Source organism: Typopeltis vanoorti, chromosome 24, assembly GCF_054136105.1.
Source record: "Typopeltis vanoorti isolate ZY-2024b chromosome 24, IOZ_Tvanoo_1.0, whole genome shotgun sequence".
In the NCBI taxonomy this organism is placed as follows: domain Eukaryota; kingdom Metazoa; phylum Arthropoda; class Arachnida; order Uropygi; family Thelyphonidae; genus Typopeltis; species Typopeltis vanoorti.
Genome location: NC_143572.1, coordinates 49,098,609 through 49,123,889, shown reverse-complemented (window position 1 = coordinate 49,123,889; position 25,281 = coordinate 49,098,609). Strand labels below are relative to the sequence as shown.

The window sequence follows — 25,281 nt, the reverse complement described above, 5'->3', positions numbered from 1 at the left end:
ATGTGCCTTTAATGTAAGGGATGGTGACTGTTTTGTTGTAGTTCTCTGTGGTGGATGGTGGGAGGGATTTCTTAGGAGTGTTTAGTATTTTGTTTATTTTATGTGGATTGTAGCCATTGGCCAAGAAGGTGTGGCGTAAGTGAGTCAGTTCAGCAGTAAGAGCCTTGTCATTGGAACAGATTGCTCTCGCTCTATGGGTTAGCGTTTTTAATATGCCATATTGTTGAGAAGGATGATGGTGTGATTGTTTGTGTAAGTATCTGCCTATATGTGTGGGTTTTCTAAAAACTGAACAAGGCACACCCCTACGCCCAATTGTGGACAGTATAAATAGTCCTACATACAAACTGGCTAGACATTTAGCGAAGCTACTAGCCACTCTCACAAATAATTCTCCCTCCTTTGTCAAAAATTCAGCACACCTAAAAAGCATCTTACAACACTTTACCCTAAAAAGCTCAGACTTAATAAATAGTATGCTTTGACATCACTTCACTATTCACAAACGTACCAGAAGAAACCCTCAAATATATCAGGGGGGAAGTGAAGTCACACTTCCCCCCTGATATACATGCAAGATATTTCACATGGAAAGGGAAAATATACAAACAAATTGATGGGACAGCCATGGGCTCCCCCCTTCCCAACTTTTACATAGAACACCTGGAAAAACAAGCAATCGATACAGTCACTCTCAAACCAACAATTTGGCTATGCTATGTTGATGATGTGCTTGCTATTTGGCCACATGGCCCTGAGACATTGAAAACATTCTTAGCACATTTAAATAGCCAACATCCAAAAATCCACTTTACTATGGAACTGGAAGCCAACAACTGTCTGCCCTTCCTGGATACACTCATCACACGTCTCCCAGATGGTTCCTTATCATTTTCAGTTTTTAGAAAACCCACACATACAGGCAGATACTTACACAAACAATCACACCATCATCCTTCTCAACAATATGGCACATTAAAAACGCTAACCCATAGAGCGAGAGCAATCTGTTCCGATGACAAGGCTCTTACTGCTGAACTGACTCACTTACGCCACACCTTCTTGGCCAACGGCTACAATCCACATAAAATAAACAAAATACTAAACACTCCTAAGAAACCCCTCCCACCATCCACCACAGAGAACTACAACAAAACAGTCACCATCCCTTACATTAAAGGCACATCTGAAAAGATCTCAAGAATTCTCAATAAACATAAACTACGCACTACATTCAGACCATATAGCAAATTAGCCACCCTCATCCGTTCATCCAAGGACAGCATTCCTCCTTTATCACATCCAGGAGTCTACCAAGTACCCTGCTCATGCAATCAAGCCTACTACAGTCAAACAGGAAGAACTGTGAACATCCACATCAGCGAACATAAAAGATACATCCAGAATTATCATTATGGGAAGTTGGGCCTAGCAGACCATGCTTTAGATACCCCTGCACACAGGATCAACTGGAAAAACACAAAAGTACTACACAGAAACCCGTATAAATCAGAGAGATTGTTCTTAGAGGTGACAGAAGCCCTAAAACACACTCCAAATCTAAACAAATATGGCTGTATTAACTTGCTGAAGATCTGGGAGACAGTCATATTAAGAAAAAACTAGCACTTTTCTAGGACTCTAGTAACATATGATAGCTTTTTTTTTTTCCTTCTTTCAGATAGAGGGCGCCAAAATCAGGACTCTAGTCTTTGTGTTGCTGCTACAATTTTGTTTAAGTACACCATGTTGTTTTAATCTCGCGTATTGTGACAAACAGTGTTTTTGTGCTCTGAAGATGCCGGTTATAACACCAGCGAAATATCAGCATCAAGTTAATAAATTAATTATTTACTTAGTTTCTGTGTTCTATTATACCGTTAAAATAATAAACAACATTCACTGTGTTGTTTTCTCACAATTTTGGCAATGTGTCTTCTAAATTTCTGATCTTTATCCATCATCATCCCAAGAACTCTGATTTCTTCTACCTCTAACAACATATCCTAACCAAGAATAAATACACATTACATCTTTTTTTTTTTACCAATTTTAAAACCTTACATTTTGCAACGTTGAACAAGCATCTACAATGCCATGTCCATTCACTCAGCCTATTCAAGTCTTCTTGTATAACCAAAACATCTGCTACTCCTCAGTTTGTCCGACTTTTCAAACACTGAATATCCCCATCCGTGAGGCACACCAACAGTGACTTTCCTCTTCTGGACAATCGATCCCTTATACACCACTTGTTGATACCATCAGACAGCCAATATCCATTCAAATTCATTAGTCTAATATCCAACCCCATCTACTCCAGTTTGACTATCAACCTATCATGCGGTAATCTATCAAAAGCCTTTGCAAAGTCTAAGTATACTACTGTGTATCCATCTCCTGAATCCAATGCCTCTGTCAGTTTATTGTAATAAATAAGTAAGTAGATTATTAGAACATGACCTCCCTTTAGCAAATATCCATGCTGTCTATCAAAGATAATACCACTGTTGTCAACCCAATTCTGGATCTTGGTTCTCATCAGCCTCTCCAACACTTGAACCACAACAACTGACACACAGATTGGCCTATAATTTGAAGATTGAATTCTGTTGACTCCTTTATGACACAGTACAATCTTTCTTTTCTTACTTACTCTCCTTTGGAACTTGACCCAATGTAAAACTCATGTTAAACAAATACGGCAAGGCAGAAGTCAACTCCCTGGCACATTTCTTCAAAATAAGCAGATATATCAATCAAGTCACAGAGCCTTATTAATATCAAGTTTGCTTAATTCTCTGTATACTTCTTCCTGATTCACAGTCAGTGTCTCTTCCTCATCATCCACTGATCTCAAACTCTTCATGATGTCATATTCCCAAGAATGAAACACCTTCATGCGCTGCTCATTAAATATCTCAACTATATCCTCTGCAGCAGTTGTCCTTATAACATTTTCTCCAATCAATGCCATCTGACCATAATTGTTCTTATTTTTTGCTGGCTACATATCAAAAAAACTCACTGGGATTTTTTTTTTTTTTTTGGTTCCATTAACTATATGTGCCTCATACTGAACTTTTGTTATCATTACCAAATCACCCTCCTTGCTTGTTCTTCTTTGTATTCCTCATGGAACTGATTATTAACACTCCTCTTATGTTGCCTCCATAATGTCTTTTTTTTCTCTGTATTACATACTTAATCTCTTTCTTCGTCCATTTCACACCTACCTTATTTAATCTTCTGACATTTAGAATACATTTAGACACTGATTCTACTAGATAGTTCTTGAATATCCCCCCAAACAGCATTGATCTACTTTCATCTAAACTTTCATTCCATGCTACAGCTCCAATCTGTCTCCTGAGATTCTCATCATTACCAATCTTGTATTTCCATATATACTCTTTCCTCACAGAAGTCCTCACCCAGGTAATCACTTCATGGTCACGTTCACCAAATGAGAGAGACTTGACAACTTATAGACTTGAGAGACTTGATAATCAAATTCAAGACCCTTAATCCTCGTGTGCCCTCTGTTGCATACTGCCTGAGGTAGTTGTCCCTCAAAAAGTTAAGAAACTCATTTTCTTTACTTCCAGTTGCTATCTTGTTATCCCAATATATATTGTTGTAATTAAAATAATCCATAATGATAATCTTTTTTCCATTTCCTTGGCTAATTTGCTTATACATTTCCTGGTTACTACCCTCCATATTGCCAAGTCAGTAGCAACGCCCAACAGAATATTTGGATGTTGCTACTGACATCCAAATATTCTGTTCACCTCCATCTCACACTATCATCATCATCATCATCATCATGCATATCAAAGATTTAGGCCTAATGGGGCCTGTTCCGGCCTTAGAAGTCATCGTTGAATCGTTTAAGAGGAAGTCCTGGTTTTCTTTTTCCTAATGGCTTGTACTTTAGGCTTGTTTTGGTAATCTTTCTATTTTCATTCTTTGAACATGCTCCATCCATTTATGTTTATAAATTATATTTTTTAATTTTTTAATTTACCATTTTTTTATTTATTTTTTATTTTTTAATTCACACTATACTGCCTCAAAACCATTACCACTATTTCCCCCCCTTGCATCTCCACTTTGTATGGACATAATAACTCTTTTTCTATCATCAATAGCACTCAACCTCCATTTTTACATTTTCCATCTTCAGGAAATACGTCATTCCCTTCCACCCAGTGGAGTATTTAGGTATAGGCCGTATAGGCCTGGGCCTAGAGCAGCAAATTTTGAGGGGCAGCAGAAATTTTTGGACTCTCGTTTTTGTAATTATATTTATATTACGAATTTACGATATAAATAGGTTATGCATGTAAATCAACATGTTCAATAAATATGGGGGAGGGGGGCAGCACTTTCTGCAGGCCTAGGGACGGGAAATACCTAAATACACCACTGCTTCCACCTCTATTCCTGTCAGGATGTCATCCTCTTCCAACCATGTCTCACTTATGCCAACAACTTTTGAGGGAGCAAACTCAATCAATGCAACCATTTCATTTCCTTGTTTCTGGTATTCATATACAAACATAACAGCACATAACTTGATCTATAACAAGTTTCACTAATACCACTTATTAGATGTCATCTTTCAATGCTTCCTCAAACCATTTCTTTTTCTCCTTACTCATCCCAGAACCTTCTTCAAATACATCTCAGTTCCTTCTTGTCTGCACATGCATTCACATCCTTTTAGTGCATCAAGCTTTCTCATGCTGTGTTACCATGTTCACCCTTAGTCTCCCCATTTCCTTGTTCGACTTGCATGCTTGTTCTTTCATTCTCTATACTCATGCTACCCACTTCTTCTTCATAAGCATCACTTGAATTCTTTCCTTCCTTACTCTCCTGCTCTTTCACATCACTTCTTACTTGATCAGATTCATTCTCTGCACTCATTACTTTCCCTTCTGGCAGCAGACTCGCCAAATGGCTCATACTAAAACCATTTGAATGCAGTTCATCACTCTTATACAGTTCAATTCATCCTTCAAACTCATTCCACATATTACCAAACTGCATTTCTTTCTCATCACAATCTTCTCTCTCTCTGCCTCATCTCATGACTGTACTTGGGCAGCACACTGACTAACTTTCCTATCATATCATTATCCTTCTCAACAACCTTCTAATATCCAATCTTATGTTTTCCTTGTTCCCACTCAAGTCATTTATCCCTCACCACTACCAACTCTTTTACTCACTTACTCCTCATATCCACTGCCTCAATCACTCCATTTATTTTACCTCCAAGAAAATAAACTTTGTGCATCTTCTCATTTACCGCACTTCTAATAATCGAATCACCATACAATGCCACTCACAGGTCTTTCATTACCATTTTCATACTGATATCATTTGTTTTTCTTCTTCACTCTTCATACACATCTACAATTCTCATTTCACTCAGTAAATGCCTCATCTCTTGCCTCATCTTCATCAACTTAGCTTTCAAATCTTGAATCCTTTTTTTGCTATCATTCATTCTAACTACTTTATTGCTAGTCAAACACACACTTGTTTGCTATCAATCCAACTCATCACCTTAACCATTAAAGCACTTTTTTTTTTCATCATCATCAAATTCCTGATATGTACCCTCAAGGGGTGTACAGGATATGACAGTACTACATGAAAAATTTACATCATTACTAACTTCCTATCTACAATTTTCCTCCAAATCAGTCTGTTACTTGTCAAGACTCCAACATTATCAGATCTTATATTTCTATCATCTAAGGCACTTTGTACCATATCAATCCACTTTTTTTTTATGTCATTATTGACAACTTTATCATTAATTTCACTCTGTTTTTTTTAATGTTGTATAAATTATCACCCACTTTATCATCATTCAAACTTTTTTCTGTGCTATCATTTCCACACACTCTCAGAACATTTGCACAATCTTCAAATACCATGTCAGTCACAACTCTATGTTCGATACTTGCATTTTAACTCATATTTAAGCAAGACTCATAAGCAATCAGAATACTGCATTCCTACATACCCACACTCATTCTCCTATCCTATTCAACCTCTCCAGATAAACATCCATGATATCTTCCCATGCATACATACCACACTCATAGCACCGCACCATCTTCGAAAAAACTAAGCTGTCTACCTTATTTGTCTTTTGCACAGACTTATGCAATGACTTACCTTTCACTGCCATGTTATATATATATATATATATATATATATCAGTGTGCTAAGGTTAATGATTTTGAAAACAAACAAGTCCACATGCCACAAACACTGCAAGTGAACTTCTACCACAACTTTTACACATACACCCACACACACACACACACACTTATTTACAATTAATTAGTTGAAAAATGTATCTGAACCATGACCCTTCTTTACACAAACCTTTCAGCAAAACAACACTTGGTACAGAAGAGACATTTTATAAGGAGTTGGTTTTTTTGATTCATAAAACTGTCAAAAGATATGTAATGGATCAAAGGAGAATCTTAAAATCCAGTATAAACAAGGATAATGATAGCAAGGGAAAATATAAAGAACTAAACAAAATAATAAGAAATAAAATTAAAACAGTTAAAATCAAATGGATTCTGAATAAATGTGGAAAGATTTAAAAGGAACTAGAAAGAAACAACCTTAGGTGATTTCCAAACAATAAGTAGATTATCCTAACCTTTTATTAATACTAATTTCAACTGTAGATGAAAATGGCAGGCTCTGAACTGGAAAAGATGAAATCTTCCAATGTTGCCATGATTATTCAGCTAACCTTTTCTCAGAAGACAGTAGTCTCAATAATCAAACTTTGAAAACATAATACAAATGATATTGGATGAAGGCAACTTCCTTATTTTAAGAGAAGTAGCAGCAGTTAATTCTTTGCAGATAGGAAAATTGTCTGGCACAGGTGGAATAACTTCAGCAGAAAAGCAAGAGGAGAACTTATCATAGATGTCTTGCTCAAAATTTGTCTAGATGGATGGAATAATGAAATGAATCATGACCTAAAGATTGGTGAACCTCTGTTCTGATTCCTAAAAAAAAGAAAAAAAGAAAAAAAAAGCAGTTATAGAACTATCACAGTTTAATCAGTCATCCAAACAAGCATTTCTTCAAAATATTACTCTTTAGGATTGAAAGGAAAAGTGAAAGTATACTTTCAAAGACCAAGCAGGTTTCCATAAAAACGAGAGTACAAAATCACTTATTTACAATATATCTCAATAGAGAAAAATATATTGAACTATTGAACATACAAGAATGCTATATCATAATTTTATAGTTATATATACAGAAGTTCTTCAATTCAATATTATTATTATTATTAGACACCTCCAGAGAGTTCAAAGACTCATTGCAGGAGGACACCTTCTCTACAACTCTGTCTCAACCACTCAATCCACCAACTACACCAATGTCATCTACTGGCGTATGTAGAGGCTTAAGTGCTGTGAGGACATCATATTGGAGGCTTAATGGATTGTATACAGCACTCAGAAAGGATTAAAACAGAATTTAATACTTCCTATATATTTCGTCTCAGTAAATGAGACATCTTCAGGGATCACAAAAAAACTAATGTAACATCAAAAACAATCTATTGCCGACCACCACTAGTATTTCCAAAGACAATCACAAACATCCATGCCCATGGCGGGATTCGAACCCACAGCCTTTTGGCTGGGGAATGGATATGCTAACCACTCGGCCAGCCAGGCTGGCCATATGATAATACCTTATTTTCCTTTATAGTTGAAGGAACTGTTATTCCTCGCACAACATGTCGACTTCCTGTAAGAACGGTTCAAGAACCAATGCAAAGAGCAGTGGACTAAGAGGGCAACCTTTCTTGACTCCTTTTCAAATTGAAGAGCAGATAAGCTAACCACTTGGCCAGCCAGGCTGGCAACAGATGCAACAGATTTGCAAGTTGGTGATCAAGTTGCAGTCCTTACATAATACAAAGCAAGGGCAGAATTAACAGCAGTTCCTGCAAAATTTGTTTACAAACTTCCACCTAGTATGAGCATTCAAGATGAAGCTGCAATGATAACGAATTAGTTGTAGCATATGTAGTGCTATCTGATATTGGAAATCTTAAGAAAAATCAATCAGTCCTTGCTCATTCTGCAGGAGATGGAGTGGTAAGAAACACATACGCTGGTTAATTATATCATCAGAGATTACTGTTAGAACTTAATGACTCATGTCATTAAGTTATAACAGTAATGTCATGACTCATCATTAAAGCCACTATGCTTGCATATATTTTCTTATTCATCCATCATTACCATCCAAGTATTGCAGTGCATTTTTGTTTGACCATTCCATAATCTTTGCTTACCGCATTTTATTCGACTTCTAAGTGCTAACTATTCCCCCCCTCCATTCTCAGTCTCACAACTTGAGAGAAAAAACCTGTTCTGTATTTATTCAATAAGTTTCTTTCATCAACTAATGTCTGTGAACTCTCCTTTCATCCTATTACATGAAACATGATTAATGATGTCTGTATGCTGGTCAGAAAATTACATGTCACTTACGTGTAAAGATCAGGGTTCGGATTTTATAATGTAAGAATGTGTGTCTGGATAATTTAATTGCATAGTTTGCCATACACAATCAGAGGCAGTGAGTTTTTTCCACACCCCTCCAGGATACTGAAGTTTTCCTGTACAAACAAGTAAAACCATTCTTAGACTGTTGTATAAGTTTTAAGACAGGCATACTTCATGTCTATCACTAATCCCATATAACCCAACAACCCACTATAAATGATATTCTTTCAGTTTACTCTTGTTAGCTAAAATTTCATTGTCTTGAGTAAATGGCAAAATAACATCCTTGTCCTTATAGTAAAAAAAAAGTGCTCCAGTGATTTAAAAAGAGAAAATAATCATGTGAAGATGAATTTAATTTGAAAAATTATTTCCAAGGACTCATTGTAATAGGTGCACTGATCTTACACAATATCTGGTATTTTATTCACTGTTGAGTATACTCACATCGATGATGATGATGATAATGATGATAATGAGTATACTCACTCACTCACTCATTCCACCAGCAAATTGCTATAATATTCAAATTTTTTAAGACCTAGAACATCAAGATTCATAATGTACTGCAGTGGTTCTTAACCTTTTCGAACTCACGGAACACTTCTGATTATAAGAAAAATTTGGAGAACACCAAAAGCATTAGGGGTATAAACCTAACAATAAAAATATGCATGGACTTGTCTTTTATAAAAATTTAACTATTTTAATTCAATACTTGAGCTTGTTGGCTTTTGCATATTTCAGCAATATCAGGATAGCTATATCATAATATGTGATATAGCTACCCTCATCTCTTTGTCTATATTAGTAAGTCTTTCACACTTTTTAGTTTTTATATTGGTTAATATTGAGAAACTGAGCTCACACAAATATGATTTTGAAAACTGTAGCAAAATTTTCAGTGCCCTTGTGGAGAGAGCTGGGTATTCGGCTTGGACAAAAATCCAAAATTCCTCAAGATTTATTTCAGAGAATTTCATTTTTAGAGTACAATCCGTTGACTAGTTAACTAATTGTTCTTCTTCTTCTTGTAAGGAAAATTCACAACTCGATGTATTAATTACACTCAGAACTGTGTCATGTGACTTCTTTCAATGGCAGAACACTTGTAATTAGTTCATAGAACACAAGTGTTCCGGGGAACACTGGTTAAGAACCACTGATGTACTGCATAAAAGATATGTGGTTTCAGTACTAAATGGGATAATTATCAACATATGTACCAAGAATATTGATTTCAGATCTGGAGCACAATGATTCAATAATGTAACTATGGACGAGTTGTGGATTCATCACTTTTATCATGATTCTGAATTTTAAAAAAAAAGTAGCTCAATCACTTATAGTCAAGAAGTAATTCTGGGTACTTCAGTAGGAAAGATTTATGACTAGTGAGTTGCTGAAGTAAATTGTGATCAAAAATGTTGGATGATTATAGTAGCCACTAACTGCACACTATGCTCTCTATTACCCACTAATAGTATGTGTGTCTGTAAATTGTGTGTTCGCTTGGCCGATATGTCTGCATGTGGAATGAAAAACCCTAGTTACCAGGAGAAAAAATAGCACCACCTCTATATGAGATTATCTAACTCATCTTCAAATGACAACAACTCATATAAAGATTAGATTACTGTTTTTATCCTTTGGTTCTCATGACAACAAGAATCAAACTTGATCTTTTCCAATAAAAGGGCACAATGTCATTCCTCTCATTCTTTGAATTATGCTACAGAGGCATTTAGTATAAATCTGAACATAAGACAAATAACAGTATTAAATACAACAAAAGAACAAAATATTAGTAAGACATTCATCCTTGTGAATGAGACAACATGGAGAGTTTGAGAGCAGTGGATGATAAGAAAGAGAGAGAGATTGACTGTGAGTGAGAAAGAAGTTTATGGGGAATTAAGCAAACTCGATATTAATAAGGCTGTGGGACTTGATGATATATCACCACATATTTTGAAGGAATGCGTCAGGGAGTGAACATCGACCTTGAAGTATTTCTTTAATATGAGTCTTACTTTCCAAAGTAAGGAGTGAAAAGAAGTGAAAAAAGTTCCAAAGGAGTGAAAAGAAGGAAAGACTGTACCATTTCATAAAGGAGATGACATAAAGGAGTGAAAAGAAGGAAAGACTGTACCATTTCATAAAGGAGATGACAGACGTCAAGCATCAAATTATAGGCCAATCTGTGTCAGGTGTTGTGGTTAAAGTGTTGGAAAGACTGGTGAGAATCAGGTTTTATAATTTGGTTAACAACAATGGTATTATCTTTGATGGACAGTACCGATTTGCTAAAGGTAGGTCAAGTTTTAGTAATATACTTACTACAATAAAGTGACAGCAGCATTGGATTCGGGAGATGGATACACAGTAGTGTACTTAGACTTTGCAAAGACTTTTGATAGATTATTGCATGGCAAGTTGATAGTCAAACTAAAGCAGATGGGGTTGGATATACGACTGAATGGATACTGGCTGTCTGATAGGTATCAACAAGTGGCATATGGGGGAGAAATATCCCAGGAAAGGAAAGAAAGTCACTAATGGTGAGCCTAAGGTGTCTGTTTTAGGGCCATTTCTGTTTAAACAGTGTGTTAATGATAGTGGGGAAGATTTCAAAGGAGGATATTAAGTTGTTTGCAGATGATGAAAAGTTGGGATGAACTATGAGGAGTAGAGCAGATGTTGTGTACTCAACACGACTTGAACGGGATGAATGAATGGGCATGGAACTGGAGATGCCAGTTCAATGCTGTGAAATGTAAAGTTTTAAAATTGGGGTTAAAAAAAAAAAAAAGAAGAAGAAGAAGAAGATTGGATTAGTATTTAATCTTGGTGAAGATATATTGTTGGAGGTGGAGGAAATCAGAGATCTTGGGGTGATGGTAGATAAGGATCTAAAATTTAGAAGACACATAGCCAAAATTGTGAGAACAACACAACAAATTCTGGCAGTGATGCAAAAGACACTGACTTGTAGTAGTAAGGATATTCTGGTTCCATCGTATAAGATCTTGATTAGGCCACCTATGGACTACTGTGTGCAGATTTGGTAACCTAGTTTTCAAAAGGATGAACAGATGTCGGAAAGGATTCAGATGCAATTGACCAAAATAGTTTCTGATCTCTGGAATGTTGAATATGAAGAAAGGTTGAGATAATGCAATTTGCAGAGTCTAGTGGATAGAAGGAAGATGGGTGATATGATAGAAAGTATAAGTTGGTAAGGGGTTGTTATAGGATTAGCACTGAAGATGTTTTTCATAAAATGCTGGGAGATTAGGAGGAGAACAAAATGTCATCTCTGGAAGTTGTATAAGGAGGGTGTGAGCAATGGAGTGAGAAGCAGGTTTTTTTTGCATGCAGAGTTGTGAATGCATTGCCTGAGAATGTGTTTAAGGCATGATATGATGAGCAGTGTGTGATAAAAGGGACCTTCTGGATGAGTCTGTGACTCAATGGAGTCTTGGGATATTAATAATAATAATAAAATTCTTTACTGTTCCTCACAAATGTTAATAAAAGTGACTAATCAATGGCAACTATAGGTGCCATTGATTGGCAACAGTTAATAAAGATGTTAAAATTTTGTGAGATGATCTGGATAGCCTGAGAGTCTGGGCAAAGGAGAATGAATATCAGTTTAATGTGGTAAAGTGTAAGGTCATTTTGAGATAAAAAGATTATCAGCTGTGTACCACATTGATGGAACTCTACTCCAAGAAATTGATAAGCCAAGGAATTGGGGATATTAGTGGATAGGGAGTTAAAGTTTGGAGGGCATATTACAAGAGTCGCTAAAGGAACTTGAATTGAATTGAATTACTTGGCTACTGAAGAATACCCTGATGAGCAGAGATGAACATGTTATTATACCTCTTTATAGAGCCTTGGTAAGATCCCATACTGACAACTGTGTGCAGTATGGGGGTCTTACCATCACCATCTTGGTCACTCATCTCTAGATCCTCTCCATCTCCTCTTAATCCCCAAGAAACCCACATGACCAGATTGACCAAGATGGTGACAGGTCTATGGAATGAACCTTATGAGGTTGAAGATTTGTGTGTAAATGGAAATTGGTTGATAGGTGGAAAAGCGGTTATATCACTGAAACATACAAATTACGGAAGGGTTTTTACAAGATTAATACAGAGGAGATTTTTCAGAACAGGTCTAGTAGTGGCAGAACTAGGAATTATTCTTGGAAATTGAGCAAAAGTGTAGTTAGCAGGGGTGTCAGGACTAGATTTTTGCTTGGAGAGTGGTTTTAGGTGCTATGACTAAATGAGTTCAAAGCTAAGTATCACAGATACTTCATGAATGTTGGACAGTGCTTATCATGATGTATAAGTCCTCCCTCAATGGGTGTAAATACTGCATAATAACAGGAATGCAAACCTTTCAAAATGGAAAGAGGTGTGCATCAAGCCTGAATACTTTTGCCAATGCTCCTTAACCTATATTTGGAATAGACAGTATAATAAACTTAGCCGGGGTCACTTAAAGATCAAAGCCAAATAACTGGGAGGAGACCTCAACATTGCCTTTAGGGAATGGGGAGACCCTCTGACTTAATGTCCAATCCTCACTTTCATGTGATGTACCACATTAGTAGGTATCTGCTGGACACTGAACAAACAAGGATAGGCTGGAAATTTGAGACTTTAGCTGGCCAAATTGTACTCTCTGTTGGCTTAAAACACAAATCCATATGATGGTAAAATGTGATGAGATTTCATGTTGGCTGGGGCATCACCCAGTTAAACAAGGTCCCAGCTGTTTTTGTCAGGGAACCAGGGTGAAATGCTTCTTGAACAAGCTCCAACTCAACACTTAGAAGAAGAATAAACCCAACATCAGAAGCACTGAAGATGGGAACCATCAATATAAGAAATATTAATGGAAAGGAAATCAAACTTGCAGAAGAAATGGAAAAGTACCACATGGACATAATTGGCATTACTGAGATAAAGAAGATAAAAGCTAATGAGATCTTGCTAAATAATAATTATAGGATGTTATTTTCAGGCAACAATATTCAAGAAGTCAGCAGCCAGATCTTTGAAAGCAACAGTTCTCATCTGATCACTGAAGTTAAGCAAACCTGAGCCCAGTTAGTACTTGTGAGGGTCCACCTGGGAATCCTGGGTGTTGCTGCCATTAATTAGAGCCTCCATAGCTCAGTCAGTATAGACGAAGTCCTTTGTTCAGAAAGGCCTGGGTTTGATTCCCGTCCTTGACGTGAGGAACTTTTATATGGTCTCTTTCGATGGAAGGTGAGCCAGCCAGTCTCATAAGGAGGTAGGGGGTTTTTTCACCCAGAAACTTGGGTTTTTTGTCCCCCATAACAGGCAAACTGGCCTCGTGAACATGCATCTACAGACATAGGACAACCAGGAAGGCATAAGGCTAACCACCTTATCCTTGAGTTATGGTTAAGAAATCCAAGAATACTTACAAGGTCATGGGCACTTAAGTGCCTGTTAAAACCACTGATGGATGGATGGAATGATCAAGGAAAGGAAGGAGTAGTGATAGCATTTAATACAAACCATGAAGATAAATTTCTGGAATGGAAGGCAGTTTCAAGTAGAGTTATGTGGGCAAACTTTAAAATGAGGAGATGGAAAATGAAACTTATTTGTGCCTATTGCCACACAGAAGGTTCTTCTAAGAAAGAAGTGAAGTCATTTTTTGTAATTAGAACAAGCAGCTGACATAAAGAAAATGGAAAAAGCAATCTGTGTTGGATATCTGAACAGCAGAGTAGGAAATGAATCCCAAATACATAGGAATGTTTTGGGGAAAATTTGGAGAAAAAGGCAAAGCCAGTAATAATAGTAAATATGCATTCTAATCAGGATATGGACTAGTCATTACTAACACCATGTTGCAACTAGAAATATATACACGTCTGCACAAAAATAATGTTTAATTTGCCAAATATTTCAGTCTGAATATTACAGACCATCTTCAGTGGCTACATAGGAATAGTTTTAAAAAACAAAGTGGAATACGAACAATTGATCATTCACACATAGAACGAGCCGCGTGATGTCAAATCGCTAAGTATTAGAAGAGTAAACATTTTTAAAGTCATAATTAAAGATATTAATTCAGAAATTCATATAATAATCTTAAATAACATTAGACTAATATAGGAAATTTACAAAAAAAAATAAAAATTAAAAAAATAATGTGTTATCCTGATTAAACTTTCCCAAATTTTTGATATAGATATACAGTCATTATGATTCAAGTTAGGATGTTGAAGTAAGGCCTCCACACTTTCTTTAAATAAATGTTCAAATTTGTAGCAAGATCTGTGTAGGAGGAGAGTCTTGGACCAAAGGATGTTGTGGCTTGTTTCTAATCCATGCTGAGCTAATCCAAAAAACCATGCTGCAACATAAAAATGTGCACAAGCTTACATGGAGCGAAGAGACATAAGAAAAGCCTCATTGACTATTGTTGAAAGATTTTTCACTTGGTTATAATATAAGTGGAGGCCCTATGCTCTGCAGGGAGTGAAGAGGAATTCTTTGTTCATAAGATCACCAAGATTCGAAAACAACTGTATGGCAAGTAACTAATTTTGAAAGAGTAGTCTCATACCAGTATCTCATATCATTTTGCAAAATTTTGCAATAAAAATGAATTCAACTAAATCTTAATTAATCTACATGGACATATTTTATTCTAAACATCAAATTTTATATAGTTTAAGCCATAACAAAACTGATGTAATAATAGAAAATTCTACATGTGCTACAGCAAAGCATTCCATTGAAACAAAATCTGACTGATGCAGGTAAAGGGACGCATAGATGAAATTAATCTAATCAGTTCTTACACATTTTTGAAAATGCTTCAAGAGCATATCACAGCTATCTCATCTGTAAAGAAAATCACTTACTGATTTAAACCAATATTGTCTAATAATTTTTACAGCATCCTAACAGCAACCAAAAATAAGTTTTGTAGATAAATACTTTATGATGCAAATAGCAAACAGCTTTATTCTACTAGATTATATCTATAAACAGAATTCAATATACATAAGTAATTAGTAATTTTTTTACCCTAATATTTTCTGATTCTATTTCACATAGTTCACCGTCCCGTACTACTCGAACTAAGCTTTTATTTATTTTTCTATCTACTTTATGCCTCATCCAATCTTCATATGCTTGTTTAACTGCAGTAACAGTAACAACGAATACAAGAGGGGTTATACTTGTAACAGGATTAACAGGACTCAAATTGTTAATGCTGATCTGAAATTATACAGTTATATTTTAATTAATATGCTTAGAATTATATATAATGAAAAAATTTATGAAAACATGACAAACGGTATACATAGTTTACCGTCTGTCATGTAAGTGGAGGTTTCTGTGGTTTAGAAGTTCACATGGTATATTCCGGTAATTGGACCACATTTTTTTAATAAGCTATATAAAACACAATGAATTAATAAAAAACCCAACAAGTTTCATAAGTCATTTGACTTACATCTTCAGGGGTAAAAGGTAACTTAAAGTTTAAAACACAGCATTGTTTAAATTCAGCATTGCTTTGAATCTGCATTCTGATTTTTAATTTTATGAATCAGATGGCTACAACTGCATAGCATGAACTATTACTGATTTTTAATTTTATGAATAGTCAGATGGCTACAACTGCATAGCATGAACTAATAATAGTTCATGCTATGTGTTCATACGTGCAGAGGTGAACGACTATCTCATGTTATTAAGTAGATAAAGTGAACTTGCTGTGTGGCGTTTGGCAAATAAGGAGAAAACAGATGATGTGTAGGTGCAAGTTGGTGAGAGGAGCTATCAGACCTATCAGAAGGTACAAGGAAATTAGAGAACGTAAGAACAAAAGATCATTCATGATTACCTACTTCCTCACATGGCTCACATACAGTTCTCAGGGATGACCTTATGTTCTTCCATTCTCTAATGCCCTGAATGCTAAATATTTCCAAGGCAAAGTATGATGATGATGATATATATAGGGTGGTCTGAGAGAGAAAGAAAGAGATGAAATGTCTGATCCCATGAAGGCCTAGAAATACTACTAATACTAAATTACAATCTGTATTTATAAGGATGCAGGCATTTGGGGGGAATGTTGTTTTCTGGGCAAGTAAGTATGTCAGGGCAGGGAAACTAAAATGGCACGTGTGGAACATAGTGAGGAGAGCCTCATGTGGGGTACAGCGACTGGAGAAATGGGAGTGTACACTATACTGAAGAGCCAGGTGAAGTATGAGAGAAGTAATAATAACTATAAGAATACTAGTAATGTAATGTTTTTTTCTTATACAAATGCTAGGAGCATAAGGAATAAAGGGAAAGAATTTATGGCACTGAGTGACTCAGCCTCTTCAAAGGTTGTTGGTATCATTGAAACTTGGTTAAGTTAGGAGGATGTATACCTACATGAATAAAAATTGAAAGGTATAGCATATTTTCAGCAGGATAGGGAAGGTAAACATGGTGGTGGAGTGTTACTCATGGTAAGAGATGAATTGTGCCCTCTCTGGGCGGAGAATCACAGTGGAAATAATATTAATGGCTTTGAGAGCATATGGTGTGAGATAGATGTTTATAAGACAAGATATTTAGTGAGATGTTATTATAGACCAGGTTTTGAAGAAGAACTGTTTAGGCAAATTAACCTGGTAAGTGCAAAGAAAGTGATCATTATGGGTGACTTTAATTATAGCAATATAAACTGGGCAGAGGAGGCAGCATTCAGTACTAAGGGAACTGGATTTTTGGATTTCTTGAGGGACAACTGATTTAGGCAGTATGTACTGGAGGGAAAAAGTGGATCAAGAATTTGGATTTGGTCACAGCATCAGAGGATCCGACTGTGACTGAGATGTCATACTTGCACCAAGTTGGTAAGAGTGACCATGCAGCCCTGACTTGGAGGATGCATAGGCATGCAGAAGTATCAAGGCAGAAGGAATTTATGTGGAATGACAAGGCAGGCGACTATCATTGACAGCAATCAGCTTGCAGCAGTACAACAGATGAAAGGATTTAAAGGAAGAAAGGTCAGCAGTGCGTGGGAGATTGTTAACAAGAAACTGTCAAGAGCAATGGCAGATTGTATACATCAAGTGAAGATGATAAAGAAGCAATCTAGAGTCAAATAAATTATAAGAGAAATAAAAGAGGAATTGCAGATGAAAAAGAGATTATGAAAGACATAGAGAGGTGGAGAATGGTTGCATGAGGAATATAAGGCTCAGTCTAGGAAAGTGTAAGGAGAAAGTGTAAGTGTAGTATTGTAAGAAGAGAAAAATTAGAATAGGAGAGAAGACTATCTAAGGGAATCCCAAGGAGTTGTTTCACTATTTGACATATAGGAAGAAAAATGATAGCAGAGGGATAATCTTGGTGGATGGAGATTGGACTCAGGTGACCAATCCAGATGACATAGTTGAGCTATTTAATGATCAATTTATTAGAGTCTTCCATTCTGGTACAGCAGGCTTTATTCCTAGAAGGATGTGTTAGATTTAGTTTGGTTAATGTTGGCACAAAGACTATAATGGTCATACTGCACCAAATCAAAAATTTGCAGCAATACACAAGGTTTACAGAAAGTTACAAAACATTAAGAAAAGAGTATTTATACATAGACAAAATGACAGCAAAGGCTATAGCTGTGAATAGATAGTCAAAGATACATTAGTAAATAAAGACATATACTAAAATGTACAAAGTTAAATTACACAGTGTCTTCACATAAATAAAATTACATTTATATTATGCACAGCTGTAGCAAAAGTTACAGCTGTGCATAAGGTTAGAGGCTGCAGCAGCACACAAAATAATCTAATTACATTAGTATATAAAAATGTAAATGAAAATATGCATAAAACCATATAAGGTTAAACAATATATTATCTGTATATAAATAAAATTACAGCAAGGGTTACAACAATAGATGAAGTTAAAAAGTTATTCCCAGGTAATCAAGGATAAACTCAATGTGTATGTACAAAAATCAAGTTAAACAATGTGGCTTCCACATATAAAAAAAAAGCTACAGCAAAGACCACAGCAGTTACAACAGTCAAGGTCAACAAAGTCAATTAATAGATAATATGGACAAGATTTAATTACACAAAGTAGCATCTACATATAAACAGAAGTACAGTAAAAGCTAGAGCAGCACACAAGTAGTTGAGGACAACTTAGCATATAGTATACATGTACAACTGTACATACAAAGTTCAAATTAAGCGGTTAGCATTCACATATAAATAAAGTCACATCTAACACCACAGTACTACGCAAGGTTAGAGGTTACAGTAGTACATAAATAGTTGAGGTGATTTATTAAATAATATATATGTACTAAAATTTAATTGAACAATGTAGTATGTTAAATATCCTTGATTACATCAAGGATATGTAATAAGATTATGTGTATGTACAAAATTGAGTGATGTGGGATCTACTTATAGATAAAATTACACTCAAATGTCCTTGAACAGGTTGATTTTTTGTAGAAATTTAAAAACATCATACAATTTGTCTGAGTCTCACAGCATTTGTCTCAGTGCATAGGGTTTGGCCATATGAGTAAAGATGCTATTCCTTTCTTGTGAGGCACTGGCATGCAACCAGAATATGATTAATGGTGAGAACAAGTGTTGCATTCCTTGCAGAGAGGTAGGGATGTGTTAGAAGTGAATGAAGAAAGTATACTACAAATGCTTTCTATGCTAAATGTCAATAAGGCAGAGAAAACTTGACAGAATTTCACATGTTGTAAGAGAACATGCTGTGGAATTGATGATGTCACTGACTTGGCTGTTTAATGAAAGTCTTGCAAAGGGAGAGGTTCCTGGCGAGTGGAATGAGGGTAAGCCAGTGGCTCTGCATAATAGTGTTAGAATGGAGGTATCAAGCTATAGGCCTGTTTGTATTTCTTCTGTAGTTATTAAATTTCTGGAGAAATTTGAAAGAACTCATATATAGAATTGCATAGATGAGTGCAATATTATTTATGCTAGCCAGCATGGATTTGTTAAAGAGTGTGCTTGTTTTTAGTAATGTGGTAACCTTTTACAATAGAGTAACAACAGCAATGGATGAGGATAAGGCATACACAGATTTTTTTTTTTTCAAAGGCATTTGACAGGGTGCCACATAGCAATTTGGTTTTTAAGTTCCAACATATGGGTTTGGAAATCAGGTGTGGAATGGATTGGTGATTGGCTCTCTAATAGATATCAGAGAGTTGTATATGAGAGAGCAGTATTGGGGTAAAAGTTCCACAGAGTTCAGTAGTGGACTATTACTGTTCAATCTATATGTCAATGATATTATTACAGGACTGCAGGGAGATAATTGGTCGTTCACAGATGATGTGAAGATTGGGAGGGTTATTAGCAATAGTACTGATGTTTTGTTTCTTCAAGAGGCCTGCAAAATGACATCGTATGACAATGCCTCTTTCAAAACTTCATCACTTTCCTGCTTGCAGCCATTTCACTCAGTCACAGTTGCACTGACTTGGGAACATCATATTTTTCCGTGTGTTGAGGCTTAAGTGCTGCTGTCAGGACATCATGCTGGAGGTTCAATGGAATATTTTCAGTAATGGGAACGGATTAAAACTAATTTTAATGCTTTCCATATTTCGTCTCAGTCACTGAGACATCTTCAGGGATTACAAATAACTTTTGTAACAACACACTTAAATACTATACAATACTAAGTGAAACATGGGGGGGGTGACTCTAAAGTCCTATCTGGGTGGTGCATCCTCTATGGGCATTTGTAGGTGGCCTAGGGGTGTAACGTGGGATCTCTGATAATTAAAGTTTCTCAAATTTTCGGAAGTTTTATGAACCATATTTATTTAAATTTGGTTGATTTCTGAGTGCTGCCACAGATTCTAAAAACAGTCTTTCTTCTTTGAATTTATTATGGTGGAGCATGGTGGTTTTTCTGCAGGAGATCCTGTGGGTTGCATCCAAAACATGGTCTGCAAGGCCAGATTGATGAGAGTCATGATTGCAGATGTATGATTTATGTTCTTCTAAACGGATGGTCTGTCTCAGAAGCTTCCATGCAGAAAGAATTCCAAAAAATAAAAAATAAGCACATCAAAAGCATAACAACCTGTGTAAATCGAAACAACTACCACAAGTTCAACTGCTCCAGATGGCAGTCAATCTATCATCAAAAAGACTCAACGAATATGCTGTCAGTGCCCTAAGCATCAGCCATAATCTTGCCATAATCTTGCCATCACACCGAAAGAAATGCCAGCGCTATATATAACATACAATACTGAACGCTGAATCTGTCACTTAACATCAGAAACATCCAATAATATCAGACTTGATAAACGGATGGTCTGTCTCAGAAGCTTCCATGCAGAAAGAATTCCAAAAAATAAAAAATAAGCACATCAAAAGCATAACAACCTGTGTAAATCGAAACAACTACCACAAGTTCAACTGCTCCAGATGGCAGTCAATCTATCATCAAAAAGACTCAACGAATATGCTGTCAGTGCCCTAAGCATCAGCCATAATCTTGCCATCACACCGAAAGAAATGCCAGCGCTATATATAACATACAATACTGAACGCTGAATCTGTCACTTAACATCAGAAACATCCAATAATATCAGACTTGACATCGCCAACATCATCACCCAGTCATCACCTCCAAAAAGTAATTTATCTTCTGGACAACTCGCTGCCCTCAGAAAATTATGGAAAGAAAAAAGTATCATCATCACCAGAGTGGATAAGGGTAATGCCAAGAATATAATCGAAAAATGGAGATTATTCTCCAAGATCATGACACTACATCCAAATAGAACACAGTCCCACAAAAACTCAAGTTAAAAAAATTAAAAACTTACTTAAAAAAAGTATCCTCCTGATTGCCAGACATTTCAAAAAACTCAAACCTTTCAGTTCTCATCCTCCTTGAATTTACAGTTTATCAAAAATCCACAAACCTAATCCCCTTCCCCCCCTGCAAGACCTATAGTAGATGCCATTGATGCACCTTGCTACAAAAAGCAGCTGGCTAACTCTCTAACTCCCCCACTCATACTGGTCTTACCACATCCTATGTAAAAAAACTAAAAAACTCTAACCATTTTAAAAACCTTAATTGAAAATCTAACTTTAAATAATAGACATATTGGTAAGCTTTGACATCACCTTATTGTTTACCAATATTCCTTTAAATGACACCTTAACACTTAAAGAACGTTTTTCCTTCTGATATCTTAGATGTCTTTTCCTTTGCCATCACTTCTGGTTATTTTTCTTGGAAGAACAAAATTTATAAACAGATAGAGGGAAACACTATGGGTTCTCCCCTCTCACCAATTTTTGCATGGAAAATTTTGAAAAACAAGCCATAGACTCAGCCCCTCTCAAACCTTCTATCTGGCTAAAATATGTAGATGATGTGTTCTCTATTTGGCCTCATGCCCCAGACACATTAGACTCCTTCCTCAGTCACCTCAATAGCCAACATCCAAGAATCCAGTTTATGATGGAAAAGGAAAATAACAATAGTTTACATTCCTAGACACCTTAGTAACATGCCTTCCTAATGATAAACTTTCTTTCTCTGTATATAGAAAATCTACTCACACAGGCAGATACATTCACAAACTCTCCTACTGCAACCACATATATCAACAATATCACATTATTAAAACTCTGACCGATAGAGCCCACAGTCTTTGTTCCAGTGAGACCTCCCTTTCAACCAAACTCAACCACATACACAACACCTTCCTTTCCAATGGCTACAGCGCTTACAGATTAAAAAAAAAAAAAAACAATTGGTTCCCCCCCTTTTCCCAGCAATCTCTTCAGAAGGATTTCAGAAATGCCATCACCATACCCTACATCCATGGCACATCAGAAAAAACAGCTAGGTCCTTAAAAGAGCACAACCTCCACATAGAGTTTAAGCCCTACCGTAAACTTGCTACACTTATCCGTTCTATCAAAGATCCACTCTCTCCTCTGTCAATGTCTAGAGTATATAAAGTACCCTGTTCCTCCAAGCTGGCTGGCTGGCTGGCTTTGGATCAACAGGTAGATCAGCAACCATCCGTTTAGAAGAACAGAAATCATACATCTGCAATCACGGCTATGGTCAATCTGGCCTTGCAGACCATGTTTTGGATATGACCCACAGGATTTCCTTGGAGAAAAACCACCATGCTCCACCATAGTAAATTCACATAAAAGAAAGACTGTTCTTAGAATCTGTGGCAGGACACAGAAATCAACCAAATTTAAATAAATATGGCTGCATAAAATTTCAAATAGAGGGCGCACCACCTAGTAGGACTTTAGAGTCACCGACATGTTTCACTTAGTATTGTATTATATCTGAGTGGTTGAGTATGTTGTTACAAAAGTTATTTGTAATCCCTGATGATGTCTCAGTGATTGAAACGAATATTGGAAGCATTAAAATTATTTTAATCCTTTCCCAGTGCTGAAAATAATCCATTAAATCTCCAACATGAGATCATATTCTTACGATTTATACTGGCTACAAACATGACTCGTTATATGGCGTGATGCACTTTGCTCATGGGGCGTTCACTGACTTCTTTTTAAGCAGTGTATATTATATATATATATATATATATATATATATATAGAGAGAGAGAGAGAGAGAGAGAGAGAGAGGGGAATGTAAATAAACACATATACAGTATATACACACACACAACATTAAAGCAATTTTAAACCAGCACTCTACTACTGTAAGTTATAATGTCTAAAACTAATTAACTGTCTGGCATGACCTTTCATGCTAAAAAAATAAATAAATGAAAATAAAACTTTAAAAAAAATGAAATAAAATAATAATAATGATAATAATAAAATAAAAATAATGAGCCTTTGTAGCTCAGTGGAAGTGGTATTTGAACTCCTCAGTGCTAAACCGCCCGAAGATAGACTTCGAGTTCAAGTCTAGTCGCGGACTAGAGAAACTTTTACTAAGTTTCTCTAGTCCGCAAAACTTTTTTCAACTGGATCCCAAGTTAGACGATTTCTGGCATGAGTAAGTTTGTTTTTTCTCCCAGAAACTCGGGTTTTTCATCCTGTAAACTCAAGAAAATTGGCCGCAGAACCCACACTATTTTAGATATTAAAAATATTCTGTTAGGGTTAGGAACCATGAGAAGGCAGCACTTAAGCTGTATCTTCACTGCAGGCTACTTAATTAGTGATAGCCTTGGACCAGTTATCTCTGATTGGCTACCAATGAAGATTGAACTCCCACTCACTCTCCAAAAGTTAGATAGGGCTAAAACAGCCTCGCCTACTCCCTATACAGGAATAAAAAGGTGATAGATGATTTTTTTTAATATTAATTAATTAATTACATCAGCTAATTTAATAATTAAATAAGCACATCAGAAAAAATAGCCAGGTCGTTAAAAAAGTACAACCTTCATATAGCATTTAAGCCCCACCTTAAACTTACTACCCTTACCCGTTCCATCAAAGATCAGGTCCCTACTCTCTCAGTGCCTGGAGTATATAAAGTACCTTGTTCCTGTAAGCTGGCTTACTTCGGACAGACAGGCAGATCAGCAACTATCCAGTTAGCAGAACACAAGTCATACATCTGCAATCACAATTATGGTCAATCTGGCCTAGCAGACCATGTTTTGGATATGACCCACAGGATCTCCTGGAAAAAAATCACCATGCTCCACCATAGTAAATTCAAAAAAGAAAGACTGTTTTTTGAATCTGCATCTGCACTCAGGAATCCACCGAACTTAAACAAATACAGTTGCATAAAACTTCCCAAAATTTGGGAAACATTCATTATCAGAGATCTCTCTCTCTCTCTTTACATCCTAGGCCACCTGCAAATGCCCACAGAGGGCGCATCCTACCTAGATAGGACTTTAGTTTCACTCATTTGTTTTACTTTTCATTGTATTGTATTTGTGTGTGTTGTTACAAAAAGTTATTTGTAATTTCTGAAGATGTCCCTGTGATATCTTATAGTGGAAGCATTAAAATTAGTTTTAATCCTTTCTCAGTGCTGATAATATTCCATTTAACCTTCAACATGTACCCTTATCCAACTTGTCACTTTATTATAAAAAAGTAAGTGAATTACTTAGGCAAATGACTAAGATTGATAATGCTGTTTTGATACACCATTGACTACTAAAAAAAAGACAGATGCCACACCAAACGAAGTTGCTAACCACATTACTAGAATCTCGAGATACCAACGTGATAGACACCATACCATTAAAGTTAAAAGAGAAGCCAGAGATTTGAAGACAAAACTACAAGACAAATCAGAATATGCAAGACCCTTCAGCGATGAGGAAATCAACAATGCACTAGCTGATACAAATATGGGAAAGGCCCCAGGGTTTGACGGAGTTCACCCGGAATTTCTTATTCATACTGGCAAAAAAACCAAAAAATGGCTTGCCCGTTTCTTCTCAGAAATAATGAACACCGGCGTGTTGCCGAAAGAATTTAAGAGAGCTAAGATCATAGCCCTTTCCAAACCCAGAAAATCAACTGACAACCCACAAAACTATCGTCCAATTGCACTACTAAGCTGCGCATAGAAACTACTGGAAAGACTACTGTACA

At 36.2% G+C, this 25,281-nt stretch overlaps 1 protein-coding gene across 6 annotated transcripts in view; it reads right to left on the bottom strand.

Moving 5' to 3' along the window:
* LOC150093183 (phospholipid-transporting ATPase IF-like) overlaps window positions 1–25,281 on the bottom strand; it is a 799,705-nt gene that overhangs the window by 684,494 nt on the left and 89,930 nt on the right. For all 6 annotated transcript variants that reach the window (XM_090413774.1, XM_090413776.1, XM_090413778.1 and 3 more), the window contains exon 4: window positions 15,689–15,883. In XM_090413774.1, coding sequence (XP_090269900.1) covers window positions 15,689–15,883 — 195 coding nt within the window. The remainder of the gene's footprint in view (window positions 1–15,688; window positions 15,884–25,281) is intronic.